The 14,111-nt window shown below is 40.1% G+C and overlaps 1 protein-coding gene across 2 annotated transcripts in view; it reads left to right on the top strand.

The window, feature by feature from the left end:
- The first annotated feature begins 4,435 nt into the window (after nucleotides 1-4,435).
- polrmt (polymerase (RNA) mitochondrial (DNA directed)) overlaps nucleotides 4,436-14,111 on the top strand; it is a 45,799-nt gene continuing 36,123 nt past the window's right edge. For both annotated transcript variants that reach the window (XR_270357.4, XM_005478999.4), the window contains exons 1-4: nucleotides 4,436-4,649; nucleotides 6,855-6,953; nucleotides 7,089-7,936; nucleotides 8,290-8,423. Coding sequence is in view for 1 of the 2 variants with exons in the window: in XM_005478999.4 (XP_005479056.1) it covers nucleotides 4,508-4,649; nucleotides 6,855-6,953; nucleotides 7,089-7,936; nucleotides 8,290-8,423 (1,223 nt within the window). In the remaining variant the exon portion in view is untranslated. The remainder of the gene's footprint in view (nucleotides 4,650-6,854; nucleotides 6,954-7,088; nucleotides 7,937-8,289; nucleotides 8,424-14,111) is intronic.

Raw genomic sequence — 14,111 nt, 5'->3', positions numbered from 1 at the left:
ATTTTTGGAGTCTGAGCTCAGTGCCAGAGCACACACACAAGCATAACGTGTCTCTTTGTTTTAATATCTTAGCATGCAATGTCTTGATGTTTTATAGTGTGAATGTTTGATGTCAGAAACTACAGCAATTTGTGATTCACAGTTATAACATATACTAAGAATTGATTAAATTTCCATTTAAGCTAGTTTTGTTCAGAGTCTAGTATCCAGTCAGCATGTAGTGCTGCATAATTTCTAATTTTATAGAGCAGAAACGAGCACAAGTGGAGCTTTAGAAAATGCAGGACTGGTGCTAATGGCTTTTTTGAGGCTGTAATTCAGGACAGTAGTTCTTAGACCTTTGCTCTAAGCATCATTGCACTGGCATGCTATCATTTACAAATACAGACTCTGCATAAAGGAATACCATTAATTAAACATTTAAGAAGCAGTGGAAAAAATTACAATTTTAATGATGGAAGTAGCAGAAAGGTTAAAGAAGTGATCTCAGTTCATACTAATGTGTGTGGGCAAGAATATCTGAGCAGAATATGATGGCAATCCATCCAGTAGTGGTTGAGAACACCACAAATGCCATCCCTGTAAAGGGGAAATATCAGGTGACTGAGAAAGTCAGTGGGATGTGCCCCCTGGGGACCATGTATCTCTGCACAAAATGTCAACATATTCCATCTAATAGTGCTTGAGTTGTTTTTCTGTCCAGAACAACATGGTAGAAAGACCAATCGTAAGACTAGCAATGTCATCCAAAGAGTAATGGCTAAAAAGATCCTGGATTAGTTTCCCCCTTAGCGGAGTTGAGCCATGCAGCGTGGGTGTGCCATGAACTGAAAACAGTGAGAGCCGGCACCCATGGAGGATGTTCTCAAGTAGAGGAACCTAATCTCTCCCAGCAGGGATCCAAGCGGCTCTGTAAGTGTATGAATAGAGATAATATCTCTATAATGAGGCCTGTTTTGTACCATCAAAGTCTTCAAAAGGGTCTGAAATATGACCCCCTTCCTAGAACTGACAAACCCTCAGTAATAGCTCCCTATTATTAATTGTTTTGCCTTCCTGCTAAATCCTTGTCTCGCTCTTTCTCCTGTAGCTACTTACCCTTGAACTAGTGCTTTTAAGCAGCCTCACATTGTGCTAGTTTAAAACTTTGGTGTGTTTGTTATCATTGTTTTAGATTAGAATCTTCACAGATAAAATACCTTGCTTCCTCTTATTCCAAAGCATAAAATATTAAAACACTCACGTAAGGAAGTTGTCTCATACACGTCACTCAGTGGCAGTAATTGCTTATCATTTCAGAGCGTCCAAGATTTGTTGTTCTAGAGCCAGCATAGCTGTGCTCGCTATCTATGAGCTGTGGCTGGCTGACAAATGTACGGATGCTGTTAAACGTCCACTGAGGATATTTGCATGTCCTGCTTCGTGACTACTGTCTATTGTCAGCAATGTTATGATAACTGGATTGTCTATCTGATGGTGTGAAAAGTTCTGAGAAATGCAGTGTCACAGTTCTTCACAAGTTGTTGTTAGGGATGATCAAACCTCTGTAGACAGATAATCTGATCTACCAGAGGCATATAAAAAAAGACACAGATGAAACAGATACATTTTTGTGGATGGAAATAAAATCTTGATATGGAGATTGACCTAGCACCATGGTTCTCTTAAATTATTCCAAAAAGATAAACATGTAAATGTGTGGCACGAAACGTGACAGGACATTTTAACGTCTTCACTATCTCAATCGATCTTAAGATGGACGAGTGTGGAAAATCTGTAAGAGTAGTGGGAGTACATCAGTCCATTAAAGGCCCTTAAATGAGACCACGAGATTCTTCTGAGGTCAGTCTCCCTGTAATGGACATTAATGGATACGGGATGAGCAGTTTTTGTAATGTATGCTCTTGGAGTAGAATATATATTTTAAAAAATGAATTCCGAGGTACATGTATGGAGGTTCTATAGAGAAGCTGGATGAAGAAGCCTGCTTTCCACACACAAGCTATCACATTATTACCATGTAAGTGATGTAGAGTGCACACCAACAAGAGGTTAACAAGCACACACAAACACATGCCAAAGGCATTTAGCAATACACGCATCTCACAGAGGAGTATCTCCATCAAGTTTCCCTAACCAGGTGAAGCAGTTTCAAAAAACAGCCGTCTTCAATGTGTTAAACAAATAGGGAGCCCCTACAAAGGTGTGCAAAAGAATCCACATGATCAAAGTGTATGAGAATGGCAGCCTTGTCCTGGCCTGGCCATTATCAGGCCCCATGAATGCCTGTCTTCTCCTCTTTTGTCGGTCGGGGCATTGACAGTCACTCACCCGGCAATGACTGTCACACCAGTGCAAAGAGCCAGCCGCCGACAGGGGCCAACCACATCAAACGAGGCTGTCAAGGGGCCCTGCTCGTGAACCGTTGCAACAAACACCTCCTGATCCTCACCTACAGCTCAGTAGCAGACACCCACCGCTGTGCTCTCAGCCGCAGCTTCCACTGAGAAAAGATGTACTGCCCGGACCTCATTTCCCTCTCTGGCCCCCTCCCTTCTCTCTTTCTCTCTGTCAAGTAGTGCTTGTGTTAACCTGCAGCCTGCCGAGACACAAAGAGCTGCTAAAGTGTTTAAGAATGCTTTATGGACGCATGACAAGGGGAGGCTGACACTGCTGGGGGTCAGAAAGTATACAGGATGTGAATGAAATAAATTCAGTTTTACTTTCAATTTAAAGTTGTGTCACACTTAATTTAAAATATATGAAAGTCGAACTTCAAAAGCTGTCTAGAAAAAGAAGACAGTAATTTCCAACAGGCCGTAACGAGTACTCTGGGCTTAGACAGCAGGAGAGCATGTTACGTGTTCCACTACGAGCCTCAGATTACTTCACTGGCAATAAAGGTAAGATAGAATGCAATATTTCCTGGAAGTTTATATCAAGTAACTGCCAGAGTAACTGCAGGGTTGTAAATACTGTACTATAAAAGTCATACTCACCTGACTGAATTTGATGGCACTCAGTGTAGAAGCTTTTAAACTTCTACACTGAACGTTAAGAGAACGTTAAACCAAATGTACATTTTAATTAACATTTATACAATAAAATATCTTATGCAAATTTGTTACATTACCCACTTAATATTCAGTATTTACATCTGCACACAGATGACTGATACTACAATAATGAAAATCCAAGAAAAACAAGCAGATTTTAGTGTATATAACTAGTACATAGAGAATTCGGCCACATTACTGCTTATTACTCAATAATCGTGTAAGCCAGTCATTTTCACCTTTGCCACCAATTTGACTTCAGGCCCCATGTTGAATGGCTGTGGTGACACTGCCACCTACAGGCCAAACATAATTCATCTTTTAGTACACCACACTGTGCAGCAGACAAATATTTCACCGATGCTTCTGAAAACACAGAAAATGAGGTAGTTTAAAAAACAAAAGAAATAAAAACTTTTAGTGCTATATAAATGACATTTTAAAAACATTTTCTCTAATGGTAAAACTTACATAACCAAATTAGTGAAAATCGAACGAAAATTTTGGACTCTCTTAAAATTTCTCAGCAAAAGTCATAGACCTTCCTCAAATGTGTGTTAGTGCAACAGAACCACTTGCAAAGGCAGGTTTTTGGGAGTTAGATTTCCTATATTTCTGAAGGTCTTTTGCAAAGCACTGCTGGTGTTCATGCAAGCCGATAACATACTGTATTTCTGGGATTTCCACTTTAACACATACAGAGATAGCACCATCCCATTGAAGTGGCAGATGTCGGTATCTCTCCCAACACACATCTGGTAGTGGTTGTGAGGTTCTCGGAAAGAACCGAAGTGTCCTCCCGGAGCAACATGTGTTTGAGAGGAGGATGATGGTCAGTCAGCTAGATGCTGGGATCTTGACTTGCTTTAGATTATGGACAACTGCAGGCAAAAGCTTTTAAGATATTTCTTGTTCAATAGCGAACAGTCTTTCTTATATACAAGCCAGTGGTTTGAGATGCACAGTCCAAAAGTAAAGTGCTACTGCCTGACCTTGCTGCTGTCTTGTGCATGTATACCAAAATGCCAGAAAAGTAACTCATTTACGTTGACTGTAGGCAGTGTGCATTTATCTTTGTATGGGGCTCTTTGCTCCACTGTTTGACAGTCAAAAGAGTCATGATACCAACTCCACTGGCTAGCACTATAAAAACTCCAACTATTAATCGTTAAACAGAAAGAAAAAAGTATAAATTTGAATAAAATTTTAAAATTCTAAAATATTCAAGGGAGAAATAAATTAATAAACATCAACTGGGTCATAAGAAGAAGTTGTTGTTGTCTAATTATAGTGCTAGTCATTCAAATACGTTAAACAAAAACGCTTAACTCGATTAGTCTGCACTCGACTCATCGAGCCTTTAACAGCGAATATCGCTTCTTGCGATTAGCTTGGTCTCATTTAAGATGGCTGCCTAGTGTTCTGAAGTAACGCGGTTATTACATGTCAACATGTCTCTTCTTAGAGTTTGTGCCTTTGCCAAACTTCTGAGTCGTCGGAGCTTAATTGAAAAATGCGCTGTCCGCGTGTCTTTTGCGGACTGCTGTCAGCCGTGTGCGTCGGTGAGAGGTGGCGCAGTTAGATGGATATCAGGTGAGAAAACAACAGTGTAACTGCAATGTGAGGTGCACATTTGGCGACTTTCTTTTGGGTCTCTGTTGTATATCATTGCCTTTGTATGCTGAGTGAAAGCACGGATTCCCAGCTGTCGGATTTCGTGTTAGTAATTCAGAAATTGCTGGTGATGTGTGGGCTCAGTCGGAAGCTTGGCGGTGCTTTGCTCTCCTCGTCCTTGTAGAAAACGTTGAACCTCCTCCTCTGTGCAGTAATGGTAAAACTAAAGCAAACTAAGTTTTAAGGTTTGACATATCAGGATATAATAATAAAGCATTTGATCCGTACCAGGTGTTAAAAATAGGTAAATACAACCAGAAATGATGCGCAACACATGACACACCACACGTGTCATTATTTATTTAACAGAAATCGAGCCAAAAAGCAGCTTGTAGAACCTCTATTAGCAGCAGTAACTTGAAGCAATGTTTTTTATCCGACTTTATCTGCCTGTCACATCGTTGTCGAAGAATACTGCCCCCCTGTTCTTTGCAGCATTGCTTCAGTGCATTTGTGCTCTAAGATTTAGCATGCCATCTGAACAATCTAGGGTCTGAGATAGAGCTCTTTGTTTTTTTGTAATTTCTCTGAGAATTGCAGAGAGTGGAGTAAGATCAGTTCCTTTTAAGATCACTGCTGATTTCTCTCCTCATTATCTTGGTGTCAGCACACACCTGACAGCCAAAACTTCTGTTTTCACAGAGGTGCTCACACTTGCTCATGATCAGTTAAAAAGGTGCATTTAATTAATAGCAGCTGGCTGCTAGTTACCTTTTTAAATCCTATGGAAGCAAGGGTGTACTTAGATTTTCAACACACTGCTTCTGCGTCTTGGCTTAGTTTCTGATAAATAAATAATGATACAGTGTAATATGGCATTTGTTGTTGTTCATATGAGATTGTGTGTGCCTAATTGTAAGAGCTGGCTTACAATCTCATATGAGTCGGCTCGCCCGACTGTTTATGAAGGAGTTTCACCACTGGAATAGCTTCTCTCAGACGGACTCCTGTGAACCATGGCGCATAGAGAGCATTGGTAACAGGGTGACATTGCTGACATTACGCTACTGGCGATATCCAGCTTTTCTGACTCAGGCAGTGCCTATGGGCACTGTGCAGTCTCGGAATGTGGTCACTACGGATTCAGGCCTGTTCGGTTCGGAGGGTGTTCACGAAGGGCAATCTGTGAGAGGTCTCTGAAGCAGCACTCTCCAGCAATTGCACATAAATTATCTGTAGCCTCTGGCAATGTTTCTCGCTCTCGGACGCTTCCTACCATTTCTACATATACATCACGTTCTTGTGAGGACAGACAATGCCATACCAGCCATGCCATACCAATACCAGCGTTTTATTTTCATGAGCAGGGCCTCATAAGGGCACGTCTATCACTAAGCAGCAGCTCTCACAATGGATTGTGGAGGTGATTGCTCTTGGGTACGTTTGGGGCGGCAGGCACCAGAGGGCCTGCAGGCTCACTCCACTTGTGGTCTGGCAGCGTCCTGGGCCCTTTTCAGAGGGGTGTCAATTCAGGATATATGAGCAGCAGCAAGCTGGTCTTCACCTCTCACATTTTTCCGGTTTGCACAGCCAATCAGGATTGGCAGAATAGAATAGAATAGAATAGAATAGAATAGAATAGAATAGAATAGAATAGCCCTTTATTGTCATTGTACATGTACAACAACATTGTGGGTGCTCAACATCAACTGTGTGGAATAAAATATAAATAGTAGACAGCAGGAATAAAAAGCAAATATAAAATCAAGAGTGATATATACAAAACAAGATAAATATATACAAAAGTAAGAGAAAGGCACGCATCAGAGAACAAGTTGTAAAGTGGTTGGAGGTAGTGCAAAGAAAAGACTTGGTCTGAATAGAGTCCGTGTGTGAGTGGCCTAAGTGATGTGGGTTACTCAGACCATGGCTCAGATTAGTGAGGTGGATGGGCAGGGGTGGGTTGTGAGATAAATGCTTCTAAGGAATACGCAGGAAGGCACATTCTATAGTTAGACATCTCACTGATGCTGCTCTGAAAACCGGGGTTACTCAAGTAACCTAAATTTTTGCAATGTGGTTGTCTATATCTTTAAACAATAAACAAAATGCCTTCAAAAGTGAAAAGCCAGGCCTAAGCTCCTAAATAATGTCTCATCATTTGTTTGTTTGTTTGTTTTATAGGAACATCTTTGCAGCTTCAAAACATAAATGTTTCATCTAGAATTCCAAAGACCGATGAAGCAAAGAAACGCGCACTGGAACAATTTCAGCTGTTAGACGGTATGTCACTGCAGATGGCAGTTATAGATCTTTGTGTTGTTTGTGATATGTTATTATAGTATTTTACAGGCTAATGTAGACTGTGGTGCTTTCTGTATTACTCATTTAGTAACATTTTTGTAATGTTCCCTCCAGTACTTGAGGCCAGAATCCAACAACTACAATGTGACGTCGTTCTAGATGTCCAACATGCAAAGGTGCAGTTTATGAAAGCGCCTTCTCATGGAAGAGGTACTTCATCTGGTAAGGGCCACAGAAGCACACCCCAGGAGAAAACTGACATGCCTAAATCTGGACAGACTGGCGATAAAGGCTCCTTTAAATCTCAGCCCCGCCGCTGGATAGAAAAACTAACTCAAGAGAAGAAGAACAAACTTAAAAAACAGCAGCGCCTCCAGCAAAAAATGCAGATATGTGTCAAAGAGAAACTACCAACAACATCATCTAAAGGTACCAAAAGCAGCTTGATGTCCACAGGTACAACACATAAAACAATATCTACTGGAGTTAAAAAGAGCAGAGGTCATTCAAAACTGTCAGATGAAATACGAGCTGCAGTTTCTTCGACAGCTACCACAGCTACTGCCACTGCCATGGCAGGAGCAGCCACCGTGCCACAAAAAGCATCTAAAAAGAAACGAAAAGACTCTAAAATACAAAAAGAGGGAACTGAACTGACTGGTACTGACCCTCAGGGCACAGCCGAGGAGCTGGCTGAGGTGGAGGAGCTGGAGAAGAGACTTAATCAACAAGTAAGCCATTGGACATTGTCAAGTAAACCAGAGCGCATGCAGGAGGGCAGTGTGGGAAATGCATGCCAGGACATCAGTCTTAGCATCTGCTCATACTTGGAGGCCTGTATATTTGCCGGGGACATCGAGCGGGCACATCATTTCCTGCTCAGTCAGCACAGAGTTATGAGTCGACGAAAACATCTCAACACAGGCGTTTACAACATCATGATGAGGGTGTGGGCCAAAAAGGTGAGTTCAGAAATAAAATTCAGGAGATGAGCAAAGCAGCTAAAGGAAATTCACACATGACTTTTATTGTTTGTGGTTTTTTAAGTGTAATGCGTCAAAATATGTTCTGTGACAAAGATCCGTGGGCCCACTGGTACTTAATTGTTTAGGGCCCTCTTCAAATATCTGTGGGCAAACATGCAGTTGAACATGCTCTTATTCTCTCTGCCCTTTAATAATAATCCGAAGAAACTAAACTAAGCCTCATCTTTGGTCACTAATTTTGTTGACTTTAATTTTCACTTGTTTGCTTGGTATCATGGACTCAGGATAATTAGGCTCACTGCTCTCCCTGATATCTCTTTCATTTGTAGGGTACATTGAATCAGATTGGCCGCATGTTTATTCTTTTAGAAGAGGCTGGTCTGAAGCCAAATCTTGGTTCCTACTTTGCTGCTTTGGAGTGTATGGGTCGCAACCCAAACTGCTCCCCAAAGGTTGTTTCAAGGTATGTTGCAAAGATACACACGCACAGGGATCATAAAGAGGTGTGTTTATGCCAACGTGTTTCAAATTGCACCACATGTATTTCAGCATATGTGACATTTCAGAAGAGAGCTAACACTGTGCTGCTGTGGGATAGAGGTCTCGTAGCAACATAAAGATTTACCAGCAGGGGTCATAATCAGCTCAGGCTTTTTACTTTTGGGTGAAATTTCTGGCAAAGTGTATTTATTATAAATGTTTCTGCTGATGTGATAGTAACATACTTGCTCATTTTAAGAGCATCAATTGAATGTTTTTCGTGTAGTGTTCAATCATTTTCCTTTAGCCTGCAGGGCTGAAAAAATCTGATTTCTAGCTGCATGTCCTATATTCTCTTAATATGTTTTTCCAAAAGTGAGCTCATTAATACCATGCACATCTAAGAATTGTGGTCTGTTATTGTTTTATAAGTCTGTTTTGCAGTTTAGTCGTCTTTTGTGTCACTGGAGAACAAAGGAATGCTTTGTTTTGATAAAACTGTATTAAGCTGACACCTACCAGTATTCCTTCTACTTGCACTAATCACTTTTGTAGTTTCCATGGCAATCCAGCATGGCATTATGATTTTCTCAACTTTTTGTCAGTTTTAAATCTCTCTATTAATTAGTGCTGCTCTCACAAGGTCGCTTGAATTTGTTTTGGTTGTGGCAGCATTCTGACACAGTCTTAATGAGAATGGGTGAGGACTAATTACATTTCTACAAGGCAGCTGAACCATACAGATAATAATTGTAGTGTAGTTCATTTCTTCTTGGATTTTGCAAATGTATTAATCAAGGACAATCTTGTCAGTGTGTAGCCCAGTTCCATCTCAGCAATAACTGGGTCATCCTGACAGATCGCTACAAGCTGGGTTTGGATCTCTATTTAAAATATAAATAAAACCAATATGCAATTATTTGCAAATAATTTAAAACCCCTAACCCTAAAAAATGTATTTTTTCAAAAATGCATGCCTTTTAAAAAATGTATGCAGCTAAATGTTAGTATTGGAGGACACATCAGGACTTCAGGGAGGTCAGCTTAGTACCCGGACTCTCTTACTGCGAAATTGACATTGGCCTAATGAAACAACCAACCTTTCTTCAAAATGTCCTCTTGATGTCAGCATATGTCGCTCCTTCACAGATGTGCCTTTTGCACTACTGCACACCTCTATACATTATCAAAGGTGGCTTTGGAAGTGTACGCTAATAACGAAACCTGAATATTGCTCTTTTTAGCAAAGAGAAAGTGGAATCCATCAAATAACAGTTTATACTTTTGATTCATTACACTGTAGGAAGATATTCCACTTCATCTTGGTCCATCTTAAAAAAGTTTGGACCAAAAGTCAGCTGTTTTAACTATATTTGTGGATGCCGCTAAAAACTGTTTTCACTTAAAAGTGTTTCTGAGCCCATTCAAATTTTTTTTTAAATTTTATCTTTTAAATTGTTTCAATTTTAGCTGCTTTGAATCTTTTAAATATTTTACCTGGTAGATTATAAATGCACAATTTGTTTTCACAAGTTTATTAAATTGTAGAATTTTTAAGCAGTAATCCCCCATTTCATTTTTCCTTTGTCACTCCTATTCCAAATATTTTAAAAGATGCTGCTGGCGTCCCATTCAAAACGTCTATATATGTTTAAATAAGCAAGTTTCAACCTTTCAGCATGTCTTTGTTTTGTTCAAATAAACATGTGGTTTCTAAAACACTTTTAAAAACGTTTCTGGAAACAGTTATATTAATTTAATTGCTTAATTGCATGACACTCAGAAAATATAAACTTGCTAAGCAAAGCTCACAGTTTCAGGAGAAGACTGTATTTTGTCACAGCACCGGTGCCTGTTTGATAGCAACTAGGAGAAAATGCAGTCAGCTGGCCTGCTGCCGAGGCAGAGGCGGGGCTCATATTTAATTTTCTTTTTTCCCTTCTGATAAACCTAACATTAGTCTTATAGCAGATGAAAAACTACAGAGCACAGGGGTTGTTTTTTTCATTTACCCTCTTTTATAATATGCAGCCCCTGTTTGAACACAGCTACATAAATGCTGCGTCCTTGATGAGAATGCTGTCTGACTACAGAAGTTATTCTGACAGCAGCTGAGAAACATGGAGGATAAATGAATACAGGTATAATTCTTTATACAGAAAAGATTTGTTGTTTTTTTTTGCCTGTCCTGTTCGGCACTGTAGCAATCAGAATTATTGTCTAAAGGCCAAGAAAAATGCCCAGAAGATTATTTTCCCAAGTGGATCATTACGGCTTTGTCATCCTGGTCCACTTGATTGAGCTTTATTATTTATTTATTTTTTTACTTTTAAGTTATTAGAGTTGTAACAGACAGGACCGGGGGATAGGAAAGACAAGAAAAGTTGGGAAAAAGCTCAAGAAAAGGAGAGGGAAAGAAAAACAGAGGGGACGAGAGACGGAGAGAAAAGAAACTAAAAATCTGCTTGATCACCTGCTGGGAAAAAAGAACAAGCAAAAAGAGAACAACACATTAGGGAAACCACAGCAACAACCAACATAAACATAACTAACAGTAACTAATGAATATTGAATGTTACTGAGCAGCACGCAAGACCGACAACCCTCATGTCTCTTCTGGCTGTAATCAGTACTTTTCCAGATTTCATCTGCTTAGTCATGTCACGTGCTTTTGCTGAAAACGCGTACAGAACAGCACGGACACTTCAGTCTTTGACTCTGAGGACATCACCTTATGCAGTGTGCTCCAATGGCGATACAGGTGGCAGGGCATTAGGGTTGACGGTGGGTATCTGGTTGGTCCATCGATCACTGTAAGCTGATGCTCATATGACATTGTTGTTCAGCAGTGCTGCCCTCCCGCTCTGTCTCTGGCTAAGCAGCTTCTTCTTTCCCCTACCTTATTCATTATCTTTCACTACTTTTTGTTGTTGTCATTAAATCCCTGTTTTCCCTATGCCCTCCCTCCCTTTTTTCTTTTTTCTTTCTTTAATAGTCCAACTGCTATACTCTTCTAATACTGAAACCCCCAAAGTCTGTCCTGCAGCATCCTTGCCCTCAGTGTAACAGTGTGCTTCTTCTGTCTTTTTCTCACATGCACAGCAACATTCTGAAACACACACTCTCATCCCTTTATATTTTCCCTTTATAAGTGCTGTATCCTCCAGAGCGCTATATTCCCTAAGGTGCAGCAGAACGGTCACAGGGCTGATTGTACTCTATCTTTCAACCTCTCTGCCCTCTTTGTTCCTTTGGACCACATTGCCAGCACCCAGACTAATCCTGTCTTTGTTCAGGGCTCTCTCATTTACCCAGGACAAAATTGCATCTTGCATCACAAGAGACTCTGAGGCATGAGTGAAAATGCTCAATTTTTTTTAACCTCTTTGGCCTCCTTTAAAATATTTCAAAACTTTTGAGTAGTATTACAGTCCCTCTTTTGTTTGTTAATCAGTGACATTCAGTTCCCTGCACACTTCTGATGAGCCTCAATAGGTGGAAACTGCTGAGCCAGGGTTTCCTCCAGTTGCTAATTAACGTGCTGTTATTTATAATTGTCTTGAGTAAAAGGTGTGCCGGGTGAAGCAGAACTCTGTTATCCTTGTTGTCAGTGACAAATGGGTTTTCCTTACTCGTCTCTTGGCTTAGCCATGTAGTTCTGTTGTTAACCTGAAGGGAGCACTGGTGCCAAACATGCTACCTACATTTTATATGTACATTATTTTTATCAATATTATCACTTTTTTTCTAGCATATAGTATCTCAAAGATCCTACATGCACGAGACCATTATTTGACATCTGATAGTCTGATACTTTGTTTTTTATTTGTACGGTTTATAGTAGCTGTGTTTCTCCTGAATCCAAGGCTTTCAAAAAATACTTTGTTATATGTGTTTCATAGTTTGCATATGCAGATTCTGAATTAAATATTACATCTAATAGGACTGCATATCCATAATAATTTACTCAGACCTCTTTAACCCCTGAGTCCCACTAGTCATAAAGGAATAAAGCTGCAGCAGACGGAAAATATTAATTCACAGACCTTTTTAGGCATCGTATATCAAACTGAGTTATGGACTACTCATTACATTACACTTCTCATTTATATTCCAACAACACTGGAATTGTCTGCATTCTGTAGTCCAGTCATGGAGTCTGCGCTCTCTCTAGGAGATTCTGTTTAAATAAACATTTCACTGGTGTCGTCAGTGGCCATCTGCCTCTTGATTAAACTCATACTTTTGAGACTGACAGAAGGCCTGTCAATGCAAATACTTCAATTGATATTCTGCAACTCTTGATCAGGGCAGAAGAAACATATACAATGATCCCAGAGGGAGTTTTTTTTTTTTTAAATTAATCAGGGAGCCAGGAAGTTATATAATTAAGTTATCCTCTTCCCACATCAGCAGGCAGGTCAGATGTTATAAACTCGACTTGTGATCATACTCTGTGGTCTGATCCATCATAATAACCATAATCTCCTTCGAAAATGAAAATCTACCTCTTGTGTCCTCGTAGTGGCATTCCAGCTAGCTTTGTGAGTGCTCCCTGGCTAATCTGATGGAATGAAGAGGTACTAATACCTTCTGCTACGGGTTTGAGGAACATTTTTTAAATATACAGTACTATGCTTTGCTTCCAGCACATTTGGCAAGTGAAAGGTCATTGGTGTGATTCCAGCCAGAGACACAAATCCCCGTTGGTGTTGCGTCAGGAAGGGCCTTTGATGTAAAAGTTAACATGCAGAGCTCCTGGTGTGGCGACTCTTTGTGGGAAGGGAGAAGCCTATACTGTACTGTGCAAAAGTCTTGAGCTACCCATCATTTCTTGATGTTTTAGTTCCACAGAGTCAGATGTTCTGCTAATTTAATTTAATTTCATAGTTCCTTTTTGCACTTTGTTGTATCGGCCTGTCACAAAAACATTATGTTCCTTTTTTCGTTAGTTAAATCTATGAAAATGCCAAAGACAGCACAGTTTGGCAGATATAAAATACCATTTTTGCTCACTGAGGTGATTTCTAAAGAGCTATTGACCAAAAACTTACAGTGTGTCCTTAAAAAATTGAGGAAACTAAACAGGTAAAAAGCCTAATTACAGCTGATGAACAGTTATCAGAAAGTCATGAAACAAAATTAAGCAAAGACCTGACGCTGGACCTGAGTCGATCCATTTAAACAAACAACAACCTTTATTTGTCACATACAATCATACAGAGTACAACATGTAGTGAAATGCTTCTGTCTGAGCTGCGGACAGGCTGCAGACGTAGCCGCACCATTCCAGGGCTTGGTTTGGGGGGGTCTAGCCAGGACCCTTACTGGATACTGGGTGGGAATCGAACTTGCAACTCCCGCTCTGTTTGCTGAAGCCTCATCAGAAATGGGTAAAAGGGTGGCTGCGAAGAAGCCATTTTTAAAGAGGGAACTTGGGGAGAAAAGGATGAGGTATGTTAAAATTGGTCATACTGACTTTCAAGCTCAGTAGAATTATAAAAACTCTGTTTTGGCTTATATGCTGTATTTCATGTTTGCACCTTTTAATAAATCACTGCATCCGTTTCCCATTGTCCTAACAAACTATAAAGAAATCAGAGGTGGCTTGAGACTTTTCCACTAAATAGATGTTAGATTTTCCACCTGGCGTTGAAGCATTACAAAACTT

This window comes from Oreochromis niloticus, linkage group LG23, assembly GCF_001858045.2.
Source record: "Oreochromis niloticus isolate F11D_XX linkage group LG23, O_niloticus_UMD_NMBU, whole genome shotgun sequence".
NCBI classification, from domain to species: Eukaryota; Metazoa; Chordata; class Actinopteri; order Cichliformes; family Cichlidae; genus Oreochromis; species Oreochromis niloticus.
The sequence above is the reverse complement of the archived record's forward strand: the minus strand, read 5'-3'. Positions and strand labels throughout refer to the sequence as shown.